The following is a 15,182-nucleotide window of genomic DNA, read 5'->3' on the forward strand; positions in this document are numbered from 1 at the left end:
CTGTAGACTTTTTCACTTGTTGTCCTGACAAGTAGGTGGTGTTCAGGGGACTGTCTAGTGGAGGATGTGGGTCTCTATAAGCTATATAGGTAAACAAAAAAAAACAAAAAAAAATACAGGTAACCCTCCAATTACCTCTTTGTGACGTACTAGATTAGTGTAGCCCTTTCCGAACCTATATTAACCTCTTGATAAACAAATAGCGTAAAATACACAGAAGCATTCTTCATATGCTTCTGTTTGTTTAACTGAATGACACATTTTTTTAGCTTTTGAATATTCTGTTCTCAACTTTTGCAAATTAACGCTACGCTGAATTCTCAGTGTGCAAGAATATATCGTTCAGGGAATTATTTTCTAAATTTAGATTGATTAGTCATACTTTTAACTTTCTTTTGTATAGCTTCTCTACTGTAGCTTCTCTGCAGGATACTAGACACGCTCGAGATTTCCCAATATAAACTTCCATTCATATAAAATACGACAGAGAAACCAACATTTGGTATATAAAAATGAATTATTTTATAGCATATTTCATAGCTGCCTGTACTGTACTCTACTGACTAACTTACCCTCAGGGTCCTAATCATTTATCTGGAGCTGCTGTGACTAAGTCAACGTCGAAAAGTTACTATACAGTGTAATCTCAGTTGTTTACTCCCTTACACATTCACCGGCTCTCTTTACAAAGCTAGGCTAAAGATATTCATGAATTCCTCTTTGCCTATATATACAGTATATTCTCTTGTAATATTCAAAATGTCTCATGAATGAAATGATCTTCTGTAAATAAGCAAGCCCAGATAGAAGGGATGAGGGTAAAAAAAGACTGTGTTGACTTGTACTTGCAGCAACACCGCTAATGGGGGCAAAAACAGGAAATAGTGTACTTTCAGGGGGCCTCAACCTCTAAGGGGCCCTTCAGAGAGCGATGTGACTCTATGGTAAGTTAGATGCATAAGGGTGAGGTGTCACAGCTTGTCAAGGGGCCTTGGATTTCCCAGCAGCGCCCCGGGTCACTTGTTCTGTTAAGTTGCAGGTTGAGTCAATGTGACCATCTACCAACATCTTGTATGGAGGTAAAGGATGAAGTTTATAGGTTGCCAGTTGTTCAGTAAAGGACTTTTAAGTGGATATTTAATTGCTATACCAGCACTTTTGATGGTAGTGAAAAAGTAAAACTGATTCTTTTCATGGATCTTCAAGATTTTTTATGATACACCCGCAGGGTTTAATGCTCTTAAACAAAAGAATGTCAAGTTCAGTAAAGGATTTGAGAAATGTATCTCAGTTCTGTCTGATTTTATACCACGACGATGATTTTAAGAATGTCTTTGCATATTATCAACTGTCAGAATATACCAGTCAGAAAGTCACTGTGATTTTAAATGCTTAGAATTACAGTTCATCCCGGTCATTGAATGATTCTTCAAGGCCATCCAAATGGTCGCTTCAGGTGCATATAAAGATGCAAAAGAAACCATTGTTTACAAATGGAGGCATAAAGTTACAAATTTCGTCTTAAATTAATCTTTCACCAGTGAATGAACTTTGACTTCTAAACCAGGAACTGGTATTGCAATGACCCTTCAATGTGTCCTGTGGACATCTGTGTCTCACTATGTGCTGAATGTCAAAATATGTAATGATTGCATTTTATATAAGTCATTCATGTAATTTTGTTAAATATAGAGGGGCCTCTTGTCTGACCAGTATGTAGCAGCCATTTAATAATATGTAGCACTTGGTTGAGTCTCCCCACTAGAAACATGGGTGATTTATCAAATTCATTAAGGATTGAAATGCCCATGTTGATATTTAAATGCTGGTGTAGCAAATATTTTCATGGATTTCTCGTCACCTTTCACCACTATAATTTGAACTTGTGGAGGTTAAGCTATACAGTTACCCTTTGTGGATTTGTTCCAGAGACAAGGTTTACTGAATTTGTTTGTTCTGGCACTGATTGTACGTTTGAGTGTAAATACATTTACAACATGAGTCGTGTCTTAGTGCACCAACAAAGTAGTAGAAGCATGTTTTTCTGTCTTTGCTGTTTCTCGCTCTCCCTTTCTCTTTCTCTTCCTCTTGCCTCTCTGCGTTGTGATGGTCAAAATGTAACTGTAACATAGGAGGTCTGGAAGATGAGGAATGAGGTAGTTAAACATGTAATGTACACAGTATGTTGATGCTTTTATTTGCACTTTTTGGGGAGAATACAGTATTAAAAAATATTAAAGAAAACTCTGTTGTTGTCATGTTCATGTTTGCCTATGGACAAGTCCTGCCAGTGTCACACTGAGTGTGTTTACATGCAACAAGTATTCTGGATACTAGCATCTTAACGTAATGTGACTAAAAAAGAAAAAGTATCTCCTTCGAGCCGGAATTGAACCAGCGACCTAAGGATAACTGCCACTGTCAACCTACAGTCCTCCGCTCTACCAGCTGAGCTATCGAAGGGACCAGAAAGAACCACACACCTTGCGCTCCACCACTCACGTTTGGCCCATAATACGGATAAGCTTTGGTTTTTCAGAATAAATGTAGCGCCACCCTGTCAGCTGTTCGCCTCAGTCCAAAGTATCTCTGCACATTTGACAGAAAATATGAATCTCGATCTGTAGAACAGACACCCGGAAAGGTCCCTGATGGTCTAGTGGTCAGGATTCGGTGCTTTCACCGCCGCGGCCTGGGTTCGATTCCCGGTCAGGGAAAGCTATTCTTACGTCACTGACAGTGTAAGGTCACCGAGCCTCATCGCTTTGTCTGATGCTCCTCACCAGTCGTACCGATCCGGTGTTGAAGAGCAACAGCTCTCTTAAAGCAGGGGTTGGACAATCATGCGCCATGGAGCCTGAGAATGAAAACATACACAGTCTGGAGCGTGAGACTATGCTTGTTTTCATTCTGACCAAAACTGCACCCGGTGACTACACTAAAAAGTGACAGTGTCACGATGGGCACAAGGAAAAAGGGAAACAAGTAGAGCTCCCACAACTTACTTTAAAAGCCTGTGTGTCAGCAGAGAAAGGGAAATGTTTTGTTGGAAGAAAGAGATATTTCTGATGACAATCACATTTAACGTAATGTGACTAAAAAAGAAAAAGCACCTCCTTCGAGCCGGAATTGAACCAGCGACCTAAGGATAACTGCTACTGTCAACCTACAGTCCTCCGCTCTACCAGCTGAGCTATCGAAGGGTTGAGGAAAAAAATGACACACCTTGCGCTCTACCACTCACGTTTGCCCCAAATATGGATAAGCTTTGTTTTTTCTGAGCAAATGTAGTGCCAGCCTGTCAGCCGTTCACTTCAGTCCAAAGTATGTCTGCACATTTGACAGAAAATGTGAATCTTGATCTGAAGAACACACATGCCCAGAAAGTTCCCTGATGGTCTAGTGGTCAGGATTCGGCGCTCTCACCGCCGCGGCCCGGGTTCGATTCCCGGTCAGGGAACGCTACTGTTAAGTCACCGACAGCGTAAGATCACTAGCGCCTCATCACCTTGTCCAACGCTCCTCACCAGTCTTACCAGTCCTGTGTTAAAGAGCAACAGCTCCCTTCAAGCAGGGGTTGGACAATTATGTGCCATGGAGCGTGAGACTATGCATGTTCTCCTTCCAACCAAATGCTACACCAGATGATGTCAGTGACTAGCACACGTGCGGCCAGAGAGGAGGAGGGCATCAGGGAAGTCACCTGCTGAATTGCGTTGTCGCAATGAAAACCTGTGTACGCTTGGCCCTCCATGGCGCATGGTTGCCCACCGCCGCCTTCAAGCATTTCTTGCAGATCGAAGAGAGTTTGTACCGGAAAGGAAGCCATTGGTGATTCTAAGCGGTTGGATCCCAACTAAATGATAAGACACTTTGCAAAAACACCTCTGTCGTCCTGGCCGAGCCATCGTAGTAAGCTTGTTGGGGGCTTTGACAGAAATGAAAAAAACCTGCAAGCAGCAAGGGTTTAGGAGTGCCCTGTGCCGTAGTGGAGTGGTGGTCAGGATTAAGTGCTCTCTCCCTGTCACCATCTGAGTTCAGATTTGATCGTGTCAGGCCAAAGAACATCAAGCTCTTACTATACTGTATAAACATCACCTTCCTTTAGCTTGTGTGGAAAACCCCCAAAAATTGAACTATATCCAGTTACATCCACAGAGGCTCCCCACGAAGCTTTGTTTACTCGCGGTCTGATCATTCCATCCCGTCCCTCTGCTCAACCGAGCGCTCTGTCGCAATTCCACCACGTCATCATCACAACAACCAACACGTGCACTGCCTGCCTACGACCCTTGGCTAAAGCACTCCAGCCCGTTCAAATTCCACTTCTCAAATTTGCTCTGTTGAACACCCGATCCCTAAATAGCAAGGGCCTCATACTCAGTGAATTCATAACGGACAATAATCTCGACTCGCCTCACCGAAACATGGCAAAAACCCCAGGAATACTTTTCACTCAACCAGACTACACCTCCCGGATACACATACATGGAAAAACCACGCCACCATGGGCGTGGTGGTGGAATAGCCACATTTTATCGACAACACATCAAAACAAGTGCAATAACCATTCCGGCCCCCTCCTCATTTGAGCACCTTGCTTTTAAACTGTCTGGTCCTAAACCCCTGGTTATTGCAATCATTTACTGCCCTCCCAAACCAAACACTGCATTCCCCTCCGACCTGTCTGAATTCCTCACACAACTCTGCGCTATGTCACCATCTGTTCTGCTACTTGGTGACTTCAACATACACGTCGACTCAACTGACTCCAAAACCACTACAGAACTCCTGGACATTCTAAACTTTTTCAACATCACCCAACATGTTGATTTTCCCACCCATAAAAAAGGACACATACTGGACCTGGTCTGCACCTCCGGCATCACCATCAGCAACCTAAGCAGCTCCGACCTCACCATCTCCGACCATCTGGCCATCACCATGGACATTCTCATCCCCACCCCCCTCGTCAAGCAGAAGCGTTCCATAACTTTCCGGAACCTCAAGTCCATCCACCCCTCCTCTCTCTCCTCCCTATTTGCTGACACCATCCCTGACTCGCCCTCATCCGGAATCTTTCCCCCACTGACCTGGTCAACACCTACAACAACGCTCTCTCCTCCTGTCTCAATCAGCTCGCTCCCATAAAAACCAAGTCTGTCTCTTTCACTCACTCCGCCCCCTGGTACACTGACCATCTCCATCACCTCAAATCAAAGGGCTGCCAGCTTGAACGGCTCGCCAATAGAACCGGTCTCACTGTCCATTCAGATGCCTACAAACTGCACCAACAGCAATACAAAGACGCCCTCAACAGCGCACACTCCTCTCACTACTCCTCCGTCATACAATCTGGCAGCAATAACCCGCAGACACTTTTTTTCTACCATAAGCAAACTCCTTAAACCTATGGACACCATCTCCATAGGTTGTCCACTGGCCTCGTCCCCCCCATCCTCAAACTCGCTGCTGTCACCCCCTTACTAAAAAAACCAGGACTCAACCCTGACAGCTTCGACAACTACCGGCCCATCTCCAACCTCCCCTTCCTCTCAAAAATCTTAGAGCAAGCTGTTGCCTCTCAATTAAAATCACACCTGGACTCCAATAACCTCTATGAACCTTTTCAATCCGGTTTCCGCTCCAGACACAGCACTGAAACTGCTCCATTAAAGGTCACCAATGACATTCTCCTCTCTGCCGACTCTGGTTCCCTCTCCATCCTCATCCTCCTTGACCTCAGCACTGCCTTTGACACCATCAACCACTCCATCCTCATCACTCGCCTCCAGTTCTCCCTTGGCATAACCGGCACTGCCCTCTCCTGGCTTAAATCATGTCTCTCCGACAGACATCAATTCATCTCCATCAACAACTGCAAATCCACCACTGCCCCAGTCACTCATGGTGTCCCCCAGGGCTCAGTACTTGGTCCCCTGCTTTTCATCCTCTACATCCTACCACTTGGACAGATCTTCCGCCATCATGGCCTCCAGTTTCATTGCTATGCAGACGACACTCAGCTCTACCTCTCCACCAAGACCATTTCTGTTTTATATATATCTCTATTAAAATAGTTTTATCCTGTGTTTGTAAAGCGTCTTTGAGCACCGAGAAAAGCACTATATAAATGTAATGTATTATTATTATTATTATTACATTAATCGGTTGGTGAGAATTAAGTCTTCGACACAAGCTCTGAAGGACCAGGGTTGAAGATTAATTTGAGATGCAGCTCAGCACTGTGTCAAGTTTTCCTAGTAATAAATCTGTAATAAACATTGTGTTTTAATAATAAAAGATAACTTAAATTAGCATTTTGACTAGTCATAATGTAAAAAAAGATATCTTAAATTAGCATTTTGACAGGTCATAATGTAATGAGAGATATCTTAAATGCTAATGCTGCAGCAGCTGTAGTAGTAGCAGCAGCAGCAGCAGTGTTGTTGCTTGCCACTACTGACTAAAACCACGCGGCTTAAAAGTACTGCTGCAGCAGCAGCAGCAGCGGCACCCACCGCATTCCCTGGAGCCCCTGGTAAAGCTCTTACTGTGGACTTTGACAAGGCTACAACCCTGTTGTTTTTTTTGTAATTTTTTTGTTTTGTTTTGTTTTGTTTTGTTTTTTTTGCAATTTTTTTTTTTTTTGTTTGTTTTGGGGGTTTTTTTGGTTCATTTTTGTTTAATTTTTGTTAATTTTGCTAGTTTGGACTGGGTGGCGGGTTTGCGTCTCTTTGTACCAACCGTCAGCTCTTCAATGAACCGGGTCTCTTGGTACCCACCACCGGCTCCTTAACAAACCGCCATCGCTAACCGCCAGACCGCTGCTGGCAGGTCGGCTTCAGCGGGACGCGAGCCGCGCCTCAATCGCGACCGCCAGGCCACCTTTTGTAGGCTCCTGGCTGGCAGGCTTGCTTCAGCAGGAGGCGAACAGCGTCTGATCGTACCAACCAGCACCTCTTCAACGAACCGCCATCACTAACCGCCAGACCGCACCTTTGGAGCGGCTGGCAGCTTGGCTTCAGCGGGACGCGAACGGCGCCTATTCGTACCAACCACCAGCTGTTCAACGAACCGCATTCACTAGCCGCCACGCTACCTGGTTCAAACTATAGAAATTAACTAGAAAAAAAATAAAACTAAAGAGAAAGTCTCCAAACACACTCATCAAGCGTCCAATAGCTACTGGTCTGCACTGAGGAGCGTGTAAAGAGGTTCCCAGAGAGGAGCCTCTTGCCACGGTCCAAGCATCAGCTGTACCAGCGCCCAGGGGAGGATACCTTACCGAGGTAAGGTATGAAACTCAAGACCTCGAGCGCGGCCTTTTATCCCCTGGCTGCTGCGACCAAACAGCAGAATTCTGATTGTGATGTCATCAGTGCAGCTGAGACAGGCTCTGATTGGTAGAACCATCCAATGATGTCATAATTGGTTAGAATGGAGAAGTGATGCCGTGTTCTGATTGGTTCCGAGTTCTCTGTGTGTGTGTGTGTGTGTGTGTGTGTGTGTGTGTGTGTGTGTGTTTGCGTTCTTGCCAATGTATGAATGAATTTTTTGAATGAATTAATTTTTTTTATTTACTTAGGTGACCCATCCCACATGGGATTACAAGACATGAAATGTCAGTTTGCAATATTACAGCTGTACGCAATACTCAATTCATTACAGTAAGCACACATTTAGTACATTCCGGTTCTGAATGAATGAATGAATGAATGAAATGAATGAATGAACGAATGCATGAAATTTTATTTTTGTGTCATGCCAAATTAATGGCCCATCCCACATGAGATTACATGACACAGTGTTTTGAAAACCAAAAAAATTACCATATAGGGCAAGGCTCAGATGGAGAGGGATCCCTGGGTGACCCAGTCATCAGCCCCCCCCCCCACCCCCAGCACAGTGATGGCGGTTTGTTAAAGAGCCAGTGGTGGCTACCCTGTTCATTAAAGAGCTGACGGTTGGTACAAAGAGACGCAAACCCGCCACCCAGTCCAAACTAGCAAAATTAACAAAAATTAAACAAAAATTAACAAAAAACAAAACAAAACAAAAAAAACAAAAATTAGCAAAAAAACCCCAAAACAAAACAAACAAAAAAAATTAACAAAAAAAAAACAAGGTTGTAGCCTTGTCAAAGTCCACAGTAAGAGCTTTACCAGGGGCTCCAGGGAATGCGGTGGGTGCCGCTGCTGCTGCTGCTGCAGCAGTACTTTTAAGCCGCGTGGTTTTAGTCAGTAGTGGCAAGCAACAACACTGCTGCTGCTGCTGCTACTACTACAGCTGCTGCACTATTAGCATTTAAGATATCTCTCATTACATTATGACCTGTCAAAATGCTAATTTAAGATATCTTTTTTTACATTATGACTAGTCAAAATGCTAATTTAAGTTATTGTTTATTACATTGTAAGTAGTCAAAATGCTAATTTAAGATATCTTTTATTACAGTATGACTAGTCAAAATGCTAATTTAAGATATCTTTTTTTATACTATGACTAGTCAAAATGCTAGAGGTATCAAACACAAGGCAGAGTCCAATAGACAGAGAAGGGAATACAGCTCATCTCTAGTGGCTGGGATGGCTGATCCTCCAAAAAAATTCCAAGGCACACTTCTTTGCTGAAAAAGTTAAAAAGCCTTTATTGTATGGGCTACGCCAACGCATTTCAACTATACAGTCTTCATCAGGGCATATAGAGCCAAGTAGAAGGGCTTGCTTATATAGAGCTACCTAGTGATAACAAAATTGGCACCAGGTGTGGCTCAATCAGCAGCAGAAAAGTGGGTGGATATTCACTGACACTCATCTGTTAGAAACTTGCTTGTGTTGTATGCAAATCTCATGTGTAAGTCGCTTTGGATAAAAGCGTCTGCCAAATGTGAAATTGTAATTGTAATTGTTAAAAAGTATAAAGCAAATAGAGTTGTAGTTCACAAAAAACATCTCACAACCATTATTCAAAATATCTGAAAAATCCTTAGGAAAAATTCCATCTAAACTGGAGAAAATTCTTTATAATACACTCTAAACTTTCAAAATTCGAATAGGTGCCTAACCAAAACACAATGTTTATTACAGATTTATTACTAGAAAAACTTGACACACAGTGCTGAGCTACATCTCAAATTAATCTTCAACCCTGGTCCTTCAGAGCTTGTGTCGAAGACTTAGTTCTCACCAACCGATTAATATACCACAAACAAATAAATAGTCATAATTCCTAGTGTATGTGTGTGTGTGAGTGTATATGTGTGTGTGTGTGTGTGTGTGTGTGTGGTCAGGTTTTTGAGCAGCTATTTGAAAGAGGTAACAGTAAGGGTAAGTGTCATGGAAGTGTGACACTTTATAGCCAATAAATAAAACTTAAGTAAAGTGATATAAGTATATTATTACATTATCGGCTCCAGTTATTACATTTTCATGATTTTTTTTTTTAAACCCAGCTAATAATGTAATAACCAGCCAATAATGTAATAACTTATTACATTATGCGCAAACAGTTATTACGTTATTGGTTCAGAAAATGTATTATATTATTGGCCAGTTATTACAATATCGACTTTTATTACATTCAGAACGGAAAAATTATTACGTTATTGGCAGTTATTACATTAATGGTAGTTATTACGTTATTGGCTGCTACAACCTCTCTCGCTCTCTATCTCTCTCTCTCTCTCTCTCTCTCTCCCTCTAGTGGTTAGTTAGTGTGTTGTTGCATGTGAATTAAACAACCTGCAGGATGTGTTTGTGTTTTCGGCTCTAGATGTGAGACAGCAGCACACTCCCACCTTCACCATGGGAAACAGCTTTCCCCGGAGGCTCCAGAGGGATCGGCGCAGAGTGCCTTATTTTCCACAGCGCTAATGGAGGTGAGAAGAAATAGTGATGTGTGAGTGGAGATGCGCTTCCATTTAAAGGTAAGTACCACTGTTTTAGTTATACTCCATTGAACTGTACTTTGCTTTGCTATGTATATTGAAGTTACATCCACCAGATTCACTTGTGAGTGCTGTGCATTCAGAAAGGCAACCTGATGTTTGTTAGTGAAGTGAGTGAATCTTCCCCTCTCTCTTTCTACCCAGGTGCATCATGGGCTGTGTGGACCTGATAGAGCCTGTGGTTGGAATAAACGCTTTCTCTATGTTTATGATCTACCCTCTGCTGCAGCAGTATGTGTACAGGAGACTGTGGTTGCAGCTCAGCGGTGCGCCTTACTCCTCTGAGCGGAACAACATCCACTGTGCAGACAACTCAACCAACCTGACCTTCATACATGTGGTAAGGAGGATACAGAAAAGGGTGAAACAATATGTAGCCTATGCCATTGTCTGGTGAGAGTTTATAGGCCAACACTGACATTTAATGAGTTATTGTAACATCAGTCGGTTAATGCTTTGTTGTCCTTTTTTCTGCTAACCAGAAATCTTTTTTATTGAAATTCTAAGCTCTTGTCTCACTTCCATCAGCCTCATATTCCCTCTTCCCCTTTCTCTTGCACTCTTTCCAGGAGGTCCAGAAGAAGGCATCTATCTTCCTTCTGTACACTGAGCTATGTTTCCTCTTCCCCAGTCTGCTCTCCTCCCCTCTCCTGGTCTCCTACAGTGACGTCCGGGGCAGAAAGGCTGCCATAGTGCCCCCTCTGCTCGGAAACTTGCTTTTCACCTCGTGCTACTTTGTCATCAGCGGCCTCGCTCTCAACCTGAGCTACCTGCTCGGAGCCGCTTTCATCAGTGGGGTCCTGGGTGGCCCCGCAGCGCTGCTTGGGGGTTGCTTTGCTTATGTCGCTGACCGGTGTGAACAAGGAATTTCACAGGGTAGAATGGAGGGAAGAGATAAGCATGAGGAGAGTGACAGTGGATATGAGGAGAGGCGAGACGGAAAGTCTGGAAGGCATGACCAGTGTGAGGAGAGGAGAGTGAGACAGACGGGGAGTAAAGATAACGGGACAGACGTTATTAGAGATAGAAATGCAAGGGCTCGGACTGTGCGCATGGCTGGCCTGGACATGATCCTGGGGCTGCTGTCTGGCCTGGCATCTCTTTCTACTGGTTTCTTCATCCATGCTGCAGGGTTTACCTGGCCCGGCCTCACCGCCGCCCTGCTGCACCTTCTCAACTTGGGCTACGTGCTCTGTGTCCTGCGAGAGTCCCTGAAGCCTGCTTTATCTTCATCGTCCTTTTCCTCCTCCTCCTGCTCGTCTTCATCATTGTCATCATCAAGCTTTTCACCGAAGGTTGGCAGCTCCTGTCTTCCCAAAAGAGGATTGCTGATTGGTCAGCTGCAGGGAGTTTATCTGATGTTTGCATCTGGGACTCGAAGAAGAAACACTGTTCTGGGGCTGATGCTGGCAGCCTTTGCTTTGTATAAGGTGAGTCAAAGATACCTTGTCCCATATTTATGTATCCATTCAATAGTGCTGCTATTTTAGAACCCATAAAAGATGGATTTGAATGAATAGTGTATCTATCTATCTCTCTCTCTCTCTCTCTCTCTCTCTCTCTCTCTCTCTCTCTCTCTCTCTCTCTCTCTCCCTCTCTCAGGTGTCCAAGCTGGGTGGTATGTCCATCTTCCTCCTGTATGAGCTGAGTAAACCTCTGTGTTGGAATGAGGTGTTGATTGGCTATGGTTCAGCGTTGACCACAGTCATCTACCTGGGCAGCTTTGCAGGCGTCTCCATCTTGTCCCGCTGTCTCAGAGACACACACATTGTCCTGCTGGGCCTGCTGTCTGTCAGTGCCGGCCTACTGATGGCTGCATTCGCAAAGAGCACACTCGTCATGTTCCTGGGTGAGTGTGTATGTGCTGGCTCATGTGTGCATGATTTACAATGGAAAAGGACTCAAATATAGCACCACCCATTGAAGCTAATATGCAGTCATCTAGCTTAAGGCGCTCTGTTCCCTCTCTGGTGTGCTGGACAGTGAGGCTGCCTTTGGTCCTGTCCGCCATGCCGACTGCTGTTCTCAGGTCCATGATGTCAAAGGCAGTACTGAGCTCCGAACAGGGTAAGGTTTCACCCCATGTGTCATAGCCATTAACATGTCACTGAATGGGTAGTAATGGGAAGAAAGTACATCTTTATTTATATAGCATCCATTAAAACCGAAAGTGCTTCACAGGAAAAAGTAAAAGAATAAAAAAAAAAGAATAATATATATAACACCACCACCCTGCTTATTTTAGACTATTGCATCTCTCTCAGCTTTCTTTCCTTTTTCTCGTCTGTAAGCTGTCGTGAAAATTAGAGCTGTAGAGCTGTGACTGTTTTTTGCAATCGCTGATAAGGATTTGAATAATAATCCAAATAAATAAATTTGGAATAACACTAAGATAGTGCACACCAGGTTGCCTTGTTGAATTGGTCCTGTCTCTTTTTCCTGTCTACTTGATTTTGTATCTAATTTGATTACTTAACAAATATTTTGTGCATTTCCTTTTGTAAAGAGAGACAACTGGGATGTGCTTGTGCACTGGTGAATTAAAACAATTCTGATTCTGATCTCACCATATAAACTTTATTTTTTTTAAGTAGAAAACACCCACAACTGCTGTAGAAGTGCTATCATTGCAGTGTTTACATTTTAAATCAACATTTCCTCCCCCATCCTTTTTAGGTGCAATGTTTGCATGTATTGCATTTGTGGAGATGTTGAGTATGGGCGTGGCACTGATGGTGTTCAACAGCACATACGCTGCCTCCGTCTCCTGGTTCTCTGGGTTCAGCTTCCTGCTAGCCTCGTGTCTCGCCATCATTCCTGCTGTTCTCATTGGGTGAGTCTGGTTGCTCCCATTCTCTCTAGATAAGGATGGAGGCACACTATAGAATTGTGATCAGATACTCAAAGGCAGTCTATGATCTAAGATTTTCACTTTAATCTAGCCTGCAATTTTCTCACTATGTCAAAAGATATGGTGGAGGGATGAACCTCTAATTTATTCAATCCCATTTGGTTTGTTGCTACTGTTTAAGCTATAACTCTTGTTCTACCAAGGGAGACGTAGGCAGATCTATTTCATGTTTATGTAATGTTAGTTCATAACAGTATTATATTGATTATTTTAAAGAGATGGATTTGAAATGCTAGTTCGACTGGTAGAAAATAATTTAACCCTGTTTTCTCCAGAGTTCTAATGTACTTGGATCCGGATGAGGAGGAGGACATGATCAGGCTTACAGTTGAGGAGGATAATCTAGACACAGACTGCAGCGGAGGGGCTCTAAACCTGATCCAATGGGAGTCTACCTAGACTCATCCCACCTTGTTGCTTCTTGTATACCTTCACAATTGGACTTACTTACTTACTATTACTCTAATCCTGTTGGTACTGTGGACTACTCTACTGCTAGTGTAATGTCCTTCACTATAGAAAGGATGAGTTATTGCAACACAGCCACGTGGCCAATTTGGGACAGCACACATTGTTACTTTTCAGCAGATGATATCTTAAAAACAACAAATCATGTGTCAGTATGGGCTGTGGCTAATCAAGTGGGGTCAATCCCAGTACAGTGGAACCTGTGGTACATAGCAGTGTTTCTCGAAAACCCTCAGAAATAAATCAACAACAAACTACAGTCTTTGCTAAAATATAGGCTGCAATCTGAGTCTGGGCTTGTATCCAAACTGAAAAAAACAAAAAAACACTAGCTTAGGCACAACAAGAACAAGGCTGCACCAGTCACATAAAACCTCTACAATACATTAACCAAAGACATTCCCCTCCATTATGGTCAACATTTGATTTGTGGTCTTTGTATCAGAGACAATGTTTCCTGGATTTGATACATTTTCAGTTTTTAGTATATTTCTTATTTCGCTCTGTGTATTCCTTTTCATGTTGAGCACACCAGTGATGAGGGCTGGACTCTATGGTGAGATGCGACAGTTCAAACCCACTGTAGTTCATTAAAGACATCCTGTTGGCTTAGAGAGGGAAAAAGATCCCAATCAGCCGACCGTGGTCAACCATACACACAATACCATTTCAATTTTGTCATTTTTCTTTCCTGTGCAGTGTTCAATAGCTGGTAGAGTATTGAGTGTTGCTTCCTTGGAACCGCACAATGCCGGTAAGCTGCGCAGATAGCGTTCTGTGATGTTTAATGTCACGTATTTTAGTGGCAGGACTGCAGCCACAATAATGAAGAACACAGTTGTCACAGCAGCCTCAAGTACCGATGAGCTGAACCCTAATGTTATTGTACTTCACACAATGCTGTATTTTTACTTAATGAGACAAATAGTGTTCAAAGCAAACGTAGTAATAAGAAACAACCACTGGCTGTAACTAATGTCATTCAGACATTCAGACCGAGGACACAGATGCATCTCTCTCAGGCATTAGCTGTAAGCAGAACAGAAGGAGAGCTTTGGTTTTAGTGAGTCATGTTGTTGTAATGAGCTAAAGAACTCACCACCTCAGCTGACTCATAGTGAGTAAGTCAATTGTTGCGGTTGAATCAGAAATCCCTGGGTTCAGGGAGGAGATCCTGTAAAACAGAAAGAAAGAAAGAAAGAAAGAAAGAAAGAAAGAAAGAAAGAAGGAAAGAACTTGTGATGATCATTTTTTCCTGTTTGTATGACTGACACTATTTTTATGAATTCATTCCCTATTTACAACTTGAGGTTTTGAGGTTGGGTTTAGGATCAACACCTGTTGTCATGACAATGTAATAATCACATTATATATCCTAGTTAAATAATTGAAGATTGATAGCTTCTTCTACACTGCATTTTACACAGTGTGCCACTGGGTCGGATTTGGAAGTAAAACTGTGGGATTGCTTTACGGCACAAAGTAGGAAGAGGGCGACCGGAGCTAAAGCTTTCAGAATTTCCGCTAATGGCAGATGGTGGAAGGAGTGAAAGGCCGATGGAAAAATCACTTCCAATATGTTTATCCTCTTCAATGAAAGGAAGCAATGGGGGGTATTGGGAAATGTAATCTTAATTTTTAGAAGCACTAGCACTAACGCCTAAACTTGAGGAACATTAACACCATATTAGTACCATATACGGTACTTCTGTGATGTCAATGTGATTCATTGGAAGACAAACCCCAACAGAGTCACTTCGTTGCATTGGCTGGCCGAGACCGGGGCGTCAACATGAGGTTACGGACCCAACAAAGACTTCAGAGGACTGGGCAGAATACAGAGTGGGGAGATCT

The 15,182-nt window shown here is 43.1% G+C and overlaps 1 protein-coding gene and 4 non-coding genes across 5 annotated transcripts; 3 read left to right on the top strand and 2 right to left on the bottom strand.

The window, feature by feature from the left end:
* Positions 1-2,374: 2,374 nt before the first annotated feature.
* On the bottom strand, positions 2,375-2,463 carry trnay-gua (transfer RNA tyrosine (anticodon GUA)). Its single transcript is given in 2 exon segments — positions 2,375-2,410; positions 2,427-2,463. It is a non-coding gene; the product is annotated as a tRNA-Tyr (tRNA).
* A 182-nt stretch (positions 2,464-2,645) lies between these two features.
* On the top strand, positions 2,646-2,717 carry trnae-uuc (transfer RNA glutamic acid (anticodon UUC)). The gene has a single exon. It is a non-coding gene; the product is annotated as a tRNA-Glu (tRNA).
* Positions 2,718-3,114: 397 nt separating this feature from the next.
* Positions 3,115-3,203, bottom strand: trnay-gua (transfer RNA tyrosine (anticodon GUA)). The gene is given in 2 exon segments: positions 3,115-3,150; positions 3,167-3,203. It is a non-coding gene; the product is annotated as a tRNA-Tyr (tRNA).
* Positions 3,204-3,388: 185 nt separating this feature from the next.
* On the top strand, positions 3,389-3,460 carry trnae-cuc (transfer RNA glutamic acid (anticodon CUC)). Its single transcript has one exon. It is a non-coding gene; the product is annotated as a tRNA-Glu (tRNA).
* Positions 3,461-10,100: 6,640 nt separating this feature from the next.
* slc46a3 (solute carrier family 46 member 3) lies at positions 10,101-13,259 on the top strand. Its single transcript, XM_071523485.1, has 7 exons — positions 10,101-10,289; positions 10,519-10,825; positions 10,973-11,379; positions 11,552-11,798; positions 11,933-12,016; positions 12,626-12,782; positions 13,136-13,259. Exons 1-7 carry the CDS (start codon positions 10,101-10,103, stop codon positions 13,257-13,259), a joined length of 1,515 nt encoding a protein of 504 aa, XP_071379586.1.
* Positions 13,260-15,182: the final 1,923 nt, after the last annotated feature.

Source organism: Centroberyx affinis, unplaced genomic scaffold (assembly GCF_046629955.1).
Source record: "Centroberyx affinis isolate AG114_WGS23_722 - 3 ecotype Tasmania unplaced genomic scaffold, CSIRO-AGI_Caff_v1 ptg001093l_1, whole genome shotgun sequence".
Classification (NCBI taxonomy): Eukaryota; Metazoa; Chordata; class Actinopteri; order Beryciformes; family Berycidae; genus Centroberyx; species Centroberyx affinis.

Bases quoted from the DNA above. Each gene is read 5' to 3' on its own strand.
- slc46a3 (XM_071523485.1), top strand. From the start codon at position 10,101: ATGGGCTGTGTGGACCTGATAGAGCCTGTGGTTGGAATAAACGCTTTC. The intron at 11,380-11,551 runs GTGAGTCAAAGA...TCCCTCTCTCAG, and splicing joins CAGCCTTTGCTTTGTATAAG to GTGTCCAAGCTGGGTGGTAT. The intron at 12,017-12,625 runs GTAAGGTTTCAC...CATCCTTTTTAG, and splicing joins AGTACTGAGCTCCGAACAGG to GTGCAATGTTTGCATGTATT.